Below are 14,100 nucleotides of genomic sequence, written 5' to 3' on the forward strand. Positions count from 1 at the left end.
TAAGTGTCAAAACACCCACGATGAACAAAATATCAAACATTCAAATGAAATTCCTCAAAAAAATTCAATAATGAATTACCGTATGACCCACCATTGTTCACGGCAGCTTTGCTGGCAATTGCCAAAAAGGTGGGAACAACCCAGCGTCCATCCACGGACGAGTGGGTGAAAATGTGGGCTCCCCGTAGGATGAGATAACACTCGGCCTTGAAAGGCCCGGGACGCTGACACCTGCTGCCCCGTGGAGGAAACTTACAAACATTCTGTCGGTGAAAGAAGACAGACGGACAGACCGACAAGGCTGTGCATCACGGCGGCGTGATACGTGCAGACCAGGCACACGGGACGGTCTCCCCTCTCGGCTCTCAGAAGGAAGCAGCCCGCCCAGCACCTCGCCCTCGGGCCAACAGCTTTTCCCAGCAGCAGCAGCAAACGGCTCCCTCTTGCCGGGCTGGCCAGCGCTCTGAAAAAAATTAACATGGTGAAATTCCATTTTGCTTTCTCTTTAAAAAAAAAAAAAGAAAGCAAAATGGTTATAGGTGAGGGACCCGGGGCACCGGAATGGCTGGTGACAGAGTCAGAGCCACCAGCACTCGCGAATGTTGAGGAAGGATTTGAACCCGGCTGCCACCGGGTGACGGGAAGTGTCCCCAGCACCCCTGCCTCAAACCACTTGGGCCAGTGAGCCTCCCCAGGGTGGGGGCAGCTGACCCCGCCCGCGGCAGGGACCCGCCCTCCGGGAGGGCGCCGTCCAGCCCTGAGTGACTGAATGAAGGCGGTGACGAGGCAACGTTGCCGACGGCCCGCTCTCCCAGGGACATACATCGATAGTGACTCTCAGGGCCCAGTGCCTTTCAAGCGACCGAGTGGACTCCTATCCACGTATGAGCTGGCCACCAACTGGACTCTGTCACCCCCTGACTGGCTCAGGGCAGCGGCTGCCTCATGCCCCTGATTTGGGGTTTTCCGGGACACGAAGCAGCACAGGACAAGTGCCCACAGACGGGCAGGGGGAGGAGGTAGAGCCCACGGAGTCCACGGTCATCCAGGGAGTCCCTGCCGCTGGGAGTCTGGCGGGGGACCCCGGGGAGGAGGGTGGCGGGCGGCGGCAGCAGGGGCTGGGCGGCCGGGGACCTGGGCTTGTCCCCCTTCAGCTGGGGGCTGTGACGCTGCGGGTTTGGGCCGACCCTCAGCCGGCTGGACACTCATTTGCGTCTCTTTTTGTAGGTGGCTTACGACTAAGGTTTTAAAAATAGTTACTGCTTCGAAGTCTCTTACAGTATTTTGGGTCCCGAGGCTGCTTGTCCGCGTAGCTCAGGCCCCCAGGGGGCGATGCCTCCTCGCTTCCGAGGCCGGCCTCCCTTCGGCCCCCAGCTGCCTGCCGTCTCCCTCGGCATCCCCGTCCTGTGAGCCAGATGGGCTCCCACATGGCCCTGGGGGTGCTGCCCGGCGGCCGAAGGACCAGGAAACAGGTGCAGCTGCCTGGGGCTGAGTCACGAGGCTCCAGCCCCCCGGGGGGCAGAAAACCAGCTCTCCCCTTCCTCCAGGGTGAGCACCCGAGGGAGTGAGTCACCCCGGGGCCCAGATGGATTCTCGGAGCCGAGCCTCTGCCCAGCAGCTACGTCCTGGATACCAGAATCTCCCCAGATGGGCTGGCCGTGGACGAGCCATGAGGTGGATGAGGCCGGGCGGGGGCCCCCAAGCCTGGAGAGGGGGGACGGGCCAGGGGAGCAAGGGCCTGCGCGTCCAGGGCAGTGGTGGAACCGGCCGGGAGATGCCGGCGGGGATTAGGGGAGAGGAAGTCTCTGCGTGGGGAGCCAAGGGTGGCTCCGGCCAAAGAGCCCAGGACTTGAGAGACATGGGACCATCCAGACCAACCCCACCCCTGTCTCATGGGCGTGTTTGGGCGTGGATGGGGGTGGGGCGCGGCTGGTGTGTGGTTGTGGACTTAGTGGAGGCCCGGTGATCTCCAAGGCCCCCGCGGGGGCTGTCAGCTGATCCCTCAAAGCTGTAGTCTGCATCCTGCCAGCGGCCCGGGCTTGGCAGTCTCGATGCCAGTGGAGGGGCCCTGTGGGCAGGGGCGTTCCTGGAAGCCATTCCCCCCAGGACCGCCTGCAGCACCCCGAGTGCACACTGTAGTGTCCTCCCCGTGAGCCCGACAGAGTCACCCTACTGAACCCCAAAGAATTGCATCCCGATCCAGCTTGCCCTAAGAGCTCCCAGATGTCCTGGCAGCCTCCCCAACACCACTTTGTGTCAGGGCAACCACAGCACGGGAAGGTGACATGGAAATTTCTGGACCAGTTGTGCTCTTACCTTGTTTTGAATTTTGCAAACATGTCCCATCATGGAAACACCTGTCTTGGACCCGCTCAAGGCAAAGCCTGCTAATCACTAACCCCTGCCCTCTTCCCTGTGGCCACAGAACCCCACTTTCTGTCAGACACCGGCATCCCCCACGCTCAGAGACCATGTCACCCCCTCCATCACAGCTGGGCGCCACCAGCCAGCAGGATGTTCAGGGAAGCGGCAAGGTCGTGGTGGTGTCTGTAGGTGGTGACACCCTGTGTCCTTTTGCCATCTTATCTTCCAAGCCCGTCCTTTTCAGGAGTCTCTCTTGCCAGTGTTTTCTCCCTACCGCACTGGAGGGGGCACAGCCCTTCATTGTTTTGCGCTCATTAATTTATTCATCAAACATCTGTTGACTGTTTTGTGTAAGACACTGGATTAGTGAGGAGTCATTCCAGCTGCCTATAAGAGAAAACCCCCAAATAACGTTGGCTTAAATAGGAGAGATGTTCATTTCTCCTTGTTGTGCAGTGGGCATGAAGGACGGTGGCCCGAGGACCTGTGCTCCTCCAGCCTCGCTGCTCTCCAAGGTCATCACCTCATGGTACAGAATGGCTGCTTGACGTTACTCTTGCGTCCACATTCCAGGCAACAGAAGGACCAAGGGAAAAGGACCTGAATGTGGGCTGACCCCGGGACCCCTCCACCTGGAATGGGCTGGGCCCTCCCCGGACAATCCTGCCAGCCCGTCAGGTCAGGCTCCCTGAGCCCACAGACCTCTTCCTTCTCACGATAATGGGGTGGTCACATATAGGACTGTTTTGCGTGCGGGTCTCCACTGGACTGTGATCTCCAGGAGGGCAGGCCGGGCCCCCGGGTAGGCAGCTTCCCTTCCTGGGGGTGCAAGCAGGGCTCCGGTGCAGGCCACGGCCAAGGTTTTTCTGGACCCTTGCTCTTTTTGCTTGTCAGACTTGGGCCGGTTTTTGGTGGTGGTGGTGAGCAGGGCTTCTGGGGGAGGATGGGCCCGCTTACAAGGCGGGGGTAAAATTATGCTTTCGGCTGGATTTCCATTACCCTAATGGTGATCCATTTTGTCTGCCACACACTGGGCTGTCCTCAAGATGACAGGTTGACGACGACTCCCACTGGGTCACTGCTGAGCACACGGAGCCCATTACACCGCTGGCTGTGGGTTCCAGCACAGCCTGTGCCGGCGAGCAGGCACCTGTCCTCTCAGGGGTGCTGTGTCTCCGTCTGAACGCATCCGCCGGCCTCGGGAAGCCACAGCATCTTCACGCCACGGCCCTGCTCCGCCCGCAGCCTCCCTGGGCGCACCGAGGTCTCCCGGGCCAGGGTCACCGGCCCCCTGCCAGGATGGGGGTAGAATCCCCTCCCCCAGGAGGGGTAAGGGAGGAGCAGCGACAGGGGGGTGTCCTCCCACGGGCCCTCTGGTGAAAGTCCTGACTGGCTTCGAGGAAGCTCATTTGCTCTGAGCTCACGTCTCCAAATGAGCCGTTGGTGAAGCCTGCTTACGTTCCCTGATGAGTTTTCCAAGAGATCCAGGAAAAGTGGCCAAAGGACAGATTTTTTTTTTTTTTTGAATGTTCGTGTTCTCAATCAATGATCGGGTCGGCACCCCCTTGGGTGGGGGCCCGGCATCCCCGCTGCTTCCCCGGGCTGCCCTGCGCCCCTGCAGCCCCAGGATTCCGCCTCCAGGAAGGTCCGGGGGCTGTTACGTGGATGCATATTCTGACGGCCCCCCGGGCACATGGCTTCACAAGGGTGACACGGGTGTCCCATGTGCCTGCAGGGCCGCCTTCTCCCCACTTTGCGACCTGAGTGCTGGCTCCCTGGCCGGGGTGTTTTGGTCCCCAATTCGCCTGTGGCCACGTTTCCTTTAGGGTCTGGGCAGACGTACGAGTCGCGTGCCAGGGAGTTGCGAGAATGATGACTTAGAGGCAAATGTCTTATTAATAAAGGCTTTCTTGTCGGGAAAACTACTGGAAAGTTTCTTTTAAAGTAAAAGCAGTGGGGTGCCTGGGTGGCTCAGTGGGTGAATCGTCTGCCTTTAGCTCAGGTCAGGACCCCAGGGTCCTGGGATCGAGTCCCCCGTCAGGCTTCCTGCTCAGCGGACGCCTGCTCCTTCCTCTCCCTCTGCGGGCTGCTCTCGCTGCTTGTGATCTCTCTCTCTCTCTCTCTCTGTCAAATAGATAAAATCTTTTTAAAAAATTAAGTAAAAAAGGGACAAAAAGAGCACACCAACCCAAAGGAAAGCAGTGGGAAGCTGAACCAAACAGGCCTCACCTGCCAGCCCGTGGGGGGATGGGCTTGGGGTCTGTTTTTTAATTAGGGCCCAGGACTTTGGTTTATAATTTCTGCTTCTTCAGACAGACAAAGCAAGTTGAGAACAGAAGGGCCCTCGAGCTCTCGTCACCAAAGGAAGATGCGGGAAGGCGGGAATCAGCCAAGATGTACCATGCGCCTGGATGCGCTCCTCCGAAGCAGAGGGAGCGTTCCAGAAGGAAAGGGGTCTCTCCAGCAGTCGTCCAAAGGTGGTGGCACCTCTCAGGTACCCAGGGACACCCGTGGCCTGGCACGTGCCCACTCCCCAAAGCCCACAACTTCCGAGCGCACAGGGTGCACGAGGGTGTCCGACGACCACTGACCCAAGCAGCCAGGGCGGCAGCCGGCACCCCCTCGCCCCTCCCCGGGTCAGGCCTTCTGCCCCTTAATCTTCTCACCCCAGTCTCCTGAAATAGGACTGACAGGAAGTCAGGTGTGCCCTTGAGACCCCCCTAGGACCCCCATCACAGCCAGGGGTCTGACAGGAGACCCCTCGCCAAGTCAGGTCTCCGAGACAGCGCCCCTCCTCGCCCTCTGGTCAACCAGGGCGGGCACTGAGCACCCCAGGTTAGGGCCCTGGTCCTTCCTTCCCAGCCAGCTGGCCTTGACCCCCGTCCTCCAACGCCCCTGTGTCCTTGCCCGTCCAGGCAGAGGCAAATGGCCCCCCCGCTGTGTGTAGGAAGGTTCTAAGACTAAAAGTAGGACACCCGCCGGGTGGGATCATCACGGTCATCTGTCCTGTGTGTTGTTCACTCCAGGGTCCCCAGTGACGTCAACCAACCTAATGTCCTGCTTGGTGGGTGGGGGAGAGGGTTGTGGCTCCCTGGTAAGTAACGGGGGCCTCCAGGCACATACAGGCAGGGCCCCCCCCCGGGTCGGCCACTGCCCAGGATTTCAGTGGCCAGTGAGGTCCTGCCAGGTGGCAGGAGCAGCTCCGGCTGGTTTTCAGCAGGTGGCGTCATCCTTCCTTGGGAGCCTGGAGGTTCCTCTCTCGTGTGTGCGCCCCTTGATGTCTGTGAGCAGGGAAAGGACAGTCTGGGCCTGGCCCAAGCTAAGGAAAGATTCACGGACTACGCCTCGAAGGTCCTGGCTCCTGCGTGCTTTCTGTGCCCCCTGCCACAGGACAGTCTCTTCCGGCTGCTCTGCTGCCCGCCTGCCCCTCCGCTGCCTCTAGGAGCTGGGGCTTGTCTCCCTCTGGGTTCCCCAGACCAACACCCCGCCTCCCCAAACAAGGGCTCCACCACTACCCGACCCCGCTCAAAACAGCTCTGTGTCCAGGACCAGGGAGACAGGGGGAACATCGCCAGGGACTGTTTCTGAGATGGCATGTGGGGGAGGGGGACACCCACCATTCCCAGGCTGGAAGTCAGTCAGCCCCCCAGGAGACAGCCCAACGGCCCTGGCTGGTTTGCCGCTTCTTGGCAAAACAGGGCAGTCCACTGCGCCCCGGAGGCAGGGAAGCGAGGCCTGAATGGCTTCCGAGGCTGAACCCACGCTCCAGCCAAGGTGCACCTGTGAGGGGCAGGGGGCGCCTGCTCCATACCCCTCCCCCCAGGACCACCCCAGGGGGCCACTTTGGACTGTGGGCTCATGCTCCAGGGCGGTGTGGCAGGGGAGGACCCTGCTCTCAGCTTTTGCAGCAAGAGAATGCAGTGTGGGTGGGGGCCTCTCCCTGCCCAGGACCTGGGTTGGGGGTGATGGGCCTGGGGTTCACTGACTTAGTAATGACTTGGGCCATTGAGACCCCCCCCCCACAGCTTTTGGCATTTCCCTGTGTGGGCCGATGGGGGCTCCCTATTCAGTGTATGGGTGGTGGAGGCCACCTGCGGGGTGATGGGGGCGGGGCCCTACCTGCAGGGGTGATGAGAATTCTCCGCAGGGGTGACGAGCACTCTGCAGCGGTGATGGGCGTTCTGTGGGGTGACAGGCGCTCTCTGTGGGGTGGTGGGCGGGCTATCTGCAGGGGTGATGAGAACTCTCTGCAGGGGTGCCGGGGGGGCTCCCCCTCGGGGTTTGGGGTCTCTCCGCCGCCCCCGCCCCTCCCCCGGTGCTCACGACCACCGCGCAGCCGCCCCCGCCGGAGCCGCGCTACCGTCCCTCCCGCCGGCCTCGGGGCTCTGCTCGGCGGGGGCGCGGGGGGCGGGCGCTGAGCCCGGGGACCGTGACGCGGCGCGCGCGCCCCGCCGATCCGCATAAATAGCGGCGGCAGCTCCGGGCCGCGGGACACGTCGAGGGAGCCCCGCCGCCCCGCTTCCTCCCCGTGGTCCTGCGGCCGCGCCATGCGGTGAGCCCCCGGCCCGGCCAGACCCGACGGACCCGACCGGACGCCCGGACCCGCCGCCACCTCGGGACCCCCGCCGCCTCGGGACCCCCGCCGCCCCGCGACCCCCGCCGCCGCTCAAGGTACGGCGCGCCCCGGGGGGCCCCCGGCGGGCGGCGGACCCCTTCCTCCCGCCGCTCCGCGCCTCGCCCGCCCCTGGACGTTCCCGGGGGTCCCTCACCCCCGTCCCGGCTCGGTTGCGGGGGCGTCGCACGGCGCTCGGTCGCCGTCGCCCCGGCCCCTGCCGCCGCTCCAGCCCCGGGCAGCGCCGGCGTCCGAGCCCCCGCCCGAGCGCGCCCCGGGGACGACGCCGCCGCCCCACGGCCGCTCCCCGCCTTTTCCCCGCAGATGTCCGGCGGCGGCGCCCTCCTGCTCGCCGGGCTGCTCCTCGCCGCGGCCCTTTCGGCCTTCCCCGGGCTCGGGTCACCGGTGAGTGCGCGGCGCGTGTCCCCGCTAAGGGGGAGGGGGTCGTACCGACGCGGACGGGCGGGGGGGGGGCGCGAACGCGGGGGCCCGGGTGCGGGGACGGGGGGACGCGGGGGTGCCGGGGTCCTGCAGCCCCGGGGGTGGGTCGCGCTCAGACGCTCCCGGATCCTCCTGGCCTGGCCCCTCTGCCCGCACGTGACCAGCTCCGGATCTAAACCAGGAAAACCAGACGCATCCGCAGCGGGTCCGTGACCCCGGGAGGGAGCCCCGGTACTCGCCGGTGCCCTGAACGCCCTAGCGTCCTCACCAGGGCTCAGAAGCAAGTGGGCGCCCCACGTGTTTGGGGGTTGAGCTCTTGTGTGAATTCTTTGGGAAAGCAAGCAGTCCTGTTTCCCTGTGGAATACAGCTTATCTGGGGGCAAAGCTGAAATTCAAGTGGGCCCGGGCATGCGAATGCCTGTGTCATGCCTGGGAAGCCTGGTGAGCCGCCAGTCCTGTCCACCTTGCTCTCGGGGTTTACGTCACTTGCCCATTATGTGACAAGAGTATTAAAACTCTGTGATGTAAATTCTGTGAGGATCTGAGCTGGGCAGCAGCTTCCCAGACCACCGGGGTGGGCTATGCAGAGGCGGTCTTCGAGGCTTCTTGGAGCCCCGGGAAATGACCCTTTTCTCCCCTTTAAGGTGAAGGAGAAGAGAGGCTGGACCCTGAACAGTGCCGGCTACCTTCTCGGCCCACGTGAGTGACACACCGGCCCTCAGAGCCGCCCCTGCTCGTTGCGCTGAGCGTTTGTGTGAATCCTGCTCTTACGACATCTGCGCCACCAGTCCCCACGCGGACACGCTGATAGTCCGGGTTTAGTTAGGTCAAGGGCGATGGGGTGGGGGGCATGAGACTCAGGCAGGATGGATTTCCATGGAGGTTGGGGATCAGTGGATTCAAAGCCTTGCCACATCGGTCCGTGGCGCCCTTTCCCGTGCCCTGCCCCCAGCCTCCCCTGAGCCCTTACCCCTCACTCGCAGCAAATGGGCAGATTCCTGGGTCCCCCCCCCCCCCCCCGCCATCTGTCCCTCCCAGCCTTGCTCCTTCTTGCTCAGGGATCTGTGTGGCAGAGAGCAGGACCCAAATGCCCAGGGCAGGGGGAGAGCTGCGAGAGGGAAATGTCTGCGGGACGTGGATCAGTGGGGTCAGGTGACAAACATGGGACAGTTCCACTGGGCAGGACTGAGCCTGGGTCCGGGGCTAGGGGCAGGGACTCGCATCTGACCCCGCGGAGCATCAGGAGGAGCCCACACCCCTCACCAGGGCCTTATGCAGACACGGGTCAGATGGCCCGAGTCCTGGGATGTTTCCAGAACGGACCTGTGTGCCACTGTCAGCCTCATTAGCACTTTCTCTGCTTCAGAAGTTCAGATGTGGGCGGTGTGGAATGGGAGGACACTGTCACTGACTTGTCATAGTCCCAGGGGGCCCCAGACCCCCCTGGGCCTTACCTCTGTGCCATGAATCTACCAGCTGGGAAGTGTAGCTGGTGGGGGGGGGTGTGCGCGTGTGCGTGTGCACGTGCGTGTGTGCCAGCGTGCAGAACCGGAGTGTGGGGTTTCACCGCTGCCGTCAGTTCCCAGACCTTGCCAGCCTGTGGGTGGACTGGGACTTGGCGCCCTGTCCTTGATGTGACACTGTCTGGACACAGTGTGACTTTAGGTCTTTCACGGCACGGAGAACCCCGTGGGCAGAGCGATCCCCAGGCTGGCGGCGGCCTGGAGACCAGCTGCAATTCTTAGTAAGGGCAGGAGGCAGCAGGAATTAGGGAGACGGTGTGCAGACAGGTTACGCCTCCAGGTGGCCCAGGCCCTGAAGGGGACGGTCGGGGGCCCCGTGGGCTGTGTGTGGGTGCCTCCCCATCCACGCTCCTTGCCGGCACTCGGCTTCCTGCTTGTGCTCGCTCTGTCCTGGCACCTGCAGAGTTTAATTGTGTTTAATTGTCCTAAAGGAGGCCACTGGGGGGGAGGGGGACCATTTACTTTCCCTTCCAATCGCTTTCACGCTCACAGCTTTCAAGCTTGCAGGCATGGTTGGTTTGGGGACAGTCATCCACCCTAAAAGGAAACACAACAAACCCTCCCCTATGTATTTACTGCCTCCTGCACCAGGAAAGGAGGCAATGTTCCCTTCCCACCAGCAGGGCGTCGGGGGCTCTGGTCTCAGGTCAAAGGCAAGGCGGGCCCCACGCAGTGCTGTCACTGTGAGTGGAGTGGCCTCGCCTGCAGGAGGGACAGATGTGCTCCAAAGGCACACGTTTTCCCGAAGCCTTGGAACCCTGAGCTCCCTCGGAAGGCGTCTCCTCTCTGCTTCTGACCCCAAAGAAAGAAGGAACCTTTAGCAGAGACACTTCTGTGACTTCGGAATACTGAAGGCACACACAGTCCTCGGGAAGACAGGGACCCGAGTTAGAAAACAGGCTCTCGTTTAGTCTCAGCCTTCCGTCCGTCAGGCTGGGTCCGCAGAGGCTGTACGTGTAGACGAGCTCATGGCGCGCTTTGCGAGGTGCCGGGGTCCGTCGGTGCGGGACACGGTCCGACGGCGGCTGCGGGAGTGTGACCGCACTCGAGCCATGGCAAGGACCGCGGTTCTCCCCGGGGGCCCGTGTGTCCCCCCGAACTCCGGCTCTGGGGAGAGGGAGTCAGTGTTCTTTGGCTTAGCCTTGCAGATGCCAGTTCCCCAGGTGAGCGGCCACGAGCCCCGAGTCACCCTGACCCCGTCCTGTGGCCTCATCTGCTTCATCCCCGAAACAGCCCAAATTGGCTGCTTCTCTCCCTGCTGGGCCACTGGGTTAGGGCCTCATGCCTTCAGGCTGGGTTTCTCGAGGGACCGCTCGGCTAGCAGTCACGTTCCCTGCTTTCGCGCCAGCTGACACACGCACGAGCACACGCACGCGCAGGTAGGTGCACACGCACTTAGCCCCCTGCTTGCCTCCCTTCCTGTCCCCCTGTCCCGCTGTCTTGGTCTGTCTCCGGCTGGCTCCAGGCCACCTCCCACACGGCTGCCAGAGGGGTCTTGGAAGAGGAAGTCTGATTAACCCTAACCCCTGTGGTCTCCGTGAGAGGCCCCGCTTAGACGCCAGCACCTCTGGGACCTCAGTCCCCGGCCCGGGCTGCTCTGCTGAGCGCCGCGCTCCCTCTCGCTTGCCTCCTTCCTCCGGCGGAGGCCCAGCAGCTGTGGGGACCCACGCCTCTGGCCCTGACACGAGTCCGTGGTTCCACGGAGAACGATCTTCCTGCTTCTCTGGTTTCCCTGTGGTGAAACTCTTATTCTTATCCTTATTATATTAATAATATAATAATAGTGATTATTATTCTTACAGTCCAGTCGTGCGTGTGCTCTGATTATCGCCCGCCGGCGTGTCTCTCTTTGGGAGGGGAGGGTGTCCCAGGAGGAGGAGGACAGTCAGGTGCTTTCCTCTCATTCCTTCTGCAAACAGATGCCATTGACAACCACAGATCGCTTCACGAGAAGCCCGGCCTCGCCGGCAAGCGGGAACTCCCTCCTGAAGACGAGACAAGGCCAGGTGAGCGTGCCTGGGTCACCTCCCTGCCCGTCACCTTCAGGACACACGGTGGTGGGGTATCAGGCCCCTGCACACCTCCCACCTCCTGGCCTGAGCCGGGCCCGGTCACGTCCGCCGTCTGCTGGAGGGCCCAGCATCGGGGCCCAGGGCGGCCACAGAGGCAGAGTCACTAGGCTCAAGGCCTCAGAAGAGTCTGGTCTGACCAGGTACCCCCCACCCCCCGCTGTGCTAAGCAGGGCCCTGGGGAGGGGTCCTGGCCAGTCCCCTGGCTTCCGGATGCCCCGGCCGCCGATGAGGCTGAGACCCAGAGCGCGGTGCGGCAGGCGACAGACGCCGATTCTGTTTCCTAGGAGGCTTGGCCGGGTCGCCGGCGGAGAGCGCTGCCATGCGCACCATCATAGAGTTTCTGACTTTCCTGCATCTCAAAGGTACGTGACATGTTACCAATTTTCAATTCCACTTCTGAGAACCCTGCCCACGTAAAAAACCTGTCAAAGAAGGATTCCGTAGAATTCTCCGGATTCTCCTGGGAAGTAACCAGCCCTCCACTCCGATTCCTCCAGTCACCACTGCTGGGTGGGGAGCGGCCGAGGGGCGGCGGTCGTGGCGGGCCCCAGCACTGGCCCTGGAAAGGGTCTTCAGAGCCGCAGGGGAACCAGGGAGAGAGAGGGCCTCCGTCCCACTCCGTCCGCTGGAGCCCTTCCTCCTGGCAGGGTAACACGTGTGGGGGTTTTCGGGCCACCGCTCCCCGTAGGCCCTCGTACGCCGTGACTCGAAAGCACGTCCGCTAGCCCGTTCTACAGACGGGTCGTTGGAGCCTTCCTGGAGAGCGGGCCGCACGCCTGTCCCACAGCCTCTATCCTAGACCTGGTGTCTTCCGTGGACACGTAGACGGTGAGGCCGCCCGCGGCCCGTTGCCACCCAGCACCTCTGCCCGGTGCTTGTCGTCTGGGCCACGGAGGGAGAGAGGTCGGGACGGAGGCCGCGGTGCCTGGGAACGGAGCACGGGGAGACGGGGACCGGGGACGGCGGGGGAGGGGCGCTGGGATTCTCCAGGAGAGACCTCTGTTCGACAAGTTTTGCACTTTACAATTTTTGTGTGACTTTGGCAGAGCCGAGACTAATTCCCGGGTTCGGTTTTGATCCCCGCGCTCTGCTGGCTGGACCTGCCGCCCTGGGGAAAGGAGCTGCGGGTGGCTGGGAGGGAGGTGGCCGGAGGCCTGTGGCTTCTCCTCTGGAGCCGTCCATGGGGACGGAGACTGTGCAGGACGGAGAGATCTCAAAACCCGCACGCAGGTTCCCTGGGCCGGAGCCCTGCCGAGCCTGCGGCGAGCTCTCTGCCGGGGAGATCCGCTGCGGACGCTTCCCGCGACGGGCAGACCGACCTCCCCGGTTCTTGCTCTTTGGTTTGCTCGCTGTTCTACTTTGTAACACGGAGCTTCTTTCACTCGGAGATTCTGATTTCCATCACTCCAGCAGGAATTACACTTCTGGTAGTTTCAAACGCGTCGTAAGTGGGAGACTTGAGTCATCAGGAGTGAGACACAGGAAGGGCTGCTCTCGATTTCGGGGCTGATCCTCGGGGAGACCCTCAGGGGGGCGAGCTCAGGGGCTCCGGCGTGTGTGCCGGGGGCTGTCACCGTCGCTGGTGCGGACCTCAGGGCTCTGCTAAGAGCATTCCTCCGTTGCAGAGGCCGGAGCCCTGGAGTACCTGCCCGACCTGCCCGAGCTGCTGCCCACGGCTTCTGCAGAGGACGAGCAGCCCTGACGACGCTCTCGGCTGGCTCCTCTGTGCCCCGGCGCCTACGGTCAAACTTGGACCTGATGGAAAATCTTGTGCCAACTTACGTAGAGTGACCAGTCCTGTCCCTTCTGCTCTGATGCTGTGTTGTTAGGGTTTTGTTGTTAAGACTTTCTCCCCCTTTGGTCATTCTTTTGAGCAGCAGAATAAAAAAATAGCAATGGCTTTCGGCTGTCCTTTCCTTCCATGTGTCTGTCTGTCCCCACTGTCCTCAGTGCGAGTTAGCAGGTGCAGCTTGATTAAAATCCTGTGCAGCAGACGGAAGTCTTCAACCTGCATGCCATCCTCCAGAGCAGGTCCCAGCCGCCGTCTGTGGGCGTAACTCAGTCCTCAGGGAGTCAGACGCAGCCACGGGCCTGTTTCCTCTCTGGGTCTTTGGGTGTGATCTCTGTTTTGCTTGTGTTGGTGACGGACTCCCCCTGTCGTGGCGGCGTTTGACCGGCGGTTTCTTTAAAAATGAAACATGTAGCTACCATTCAACCCAGCAATTACACTCCTGGGCATCTAACCCAGGTGAATGAAAACTCACCTTCACACAACATCTTGCCCATATTCACAGAAGCTTTATAAAAGCAAAACACTGGAAACAGCCAGATGCCCTTCAGTGGGGGAATGGCTAAGCAGCCACGCATCCACACCACGCACCCACCACCCAGCAAGAAAGAGTGCTGGACTCCTGAGACGTGCACCAACCCAGGTGAATGGCCGGAGAATTCTTCTGAGTGTACAAAATCCTAGAAGGTTGCATACTATGAATCCATTTACACCGCATTCCGGGAATGACGGAGTATAGAAATGGAGACGAGGACAGTGGCTCCCAAGGCTAGAAAGGAATAGGGCAAGGAGGATGATGCGTGTGGCTCGGGGTTCCTCGAAGTGATAGAACTGTTCTGCCTCTTGACCATATCAACGTCAGGATCCTGGTCGCGATACTGTGCTAAAGTTTTGCAAGATGTTGCCGTCGGGGGAACCGGACGAAAGGTGCGCAGCCTCCCTCTGTATCACCGACTACAAGTACTCGTGACTCTACAATTATCTCAAAAGGAAAAGTTTAGTTATTTAAGCTATTAAAATATATTTTAGGGCTTTGATATGTACACAAGTGAATTCTACCAAATATTTAAGGAAAACATTATTCCAACTCTACAATCCCTTCCCAAAGACAGAAGCAGGGGGGACATACTAACTCATTCTAGGAGGCTAGCATTATCCTAATACCAAAACCAGAGACATTATAAGAAAATCACAGACCAATATCTCTCATAAACATAGACATAAAATATTAGAAAATCAAATCCAATAGCATATAAAAAGAATTACACACCATGACCAAGTGGAATTTAACCCAGGTAT

At 61.2% G+C, this 14,100-nt stretch overlaps 1 protein-coding gene across 1 annotated transcript; it reads left to right on the plus strand.

Annotated features, from left to right (window-relative positions):
* The first annotated feature begins 6,999 nt into the window (after positions 1 to 6,999).
* On the plus strand, positions 7,000 to 12,906 carry GAL (galanin and GMAP prepropeptide). Its single transcript, XM_032358923.1, has 6 exons — positions 7,000 to 7,035; positions 7,301 to 7,381; positions 8,062 to 8,116; positions 10,860 to 10,946; positions 11,297 to 11,374; positions 12,638 to 12,906. The coding sequence occupies exons 2-6, from the start codon at positions 7,301 to 7,303 to the stop codon at positions 12,712 to 12,714; spliced, it is 378 nt and encodes a 125-aa protein (XP_032214814.1). The 5' UTR covers positions 7,000 to 7,035; the 3' UTR covers positions 12,715 to 12,906.
* The last annotated feature ends 1,194 nt before the right edge of the window (positions 12,907 to 14,100 follow it).

Source organism: Mustela erminea, chromosome 9, assembly GCF_009829155.1.
Source record: "Mustela erminea isolate mMusErm1 chromosome 9, mMusErm1.Pri, whole genome shotgun sequence".
Lineage (NCBI taxonomy): Eukaryota > Metazoa > Chordata > Mammalia > Carnivora > Mustelidae > Mustela > Mustela erminea.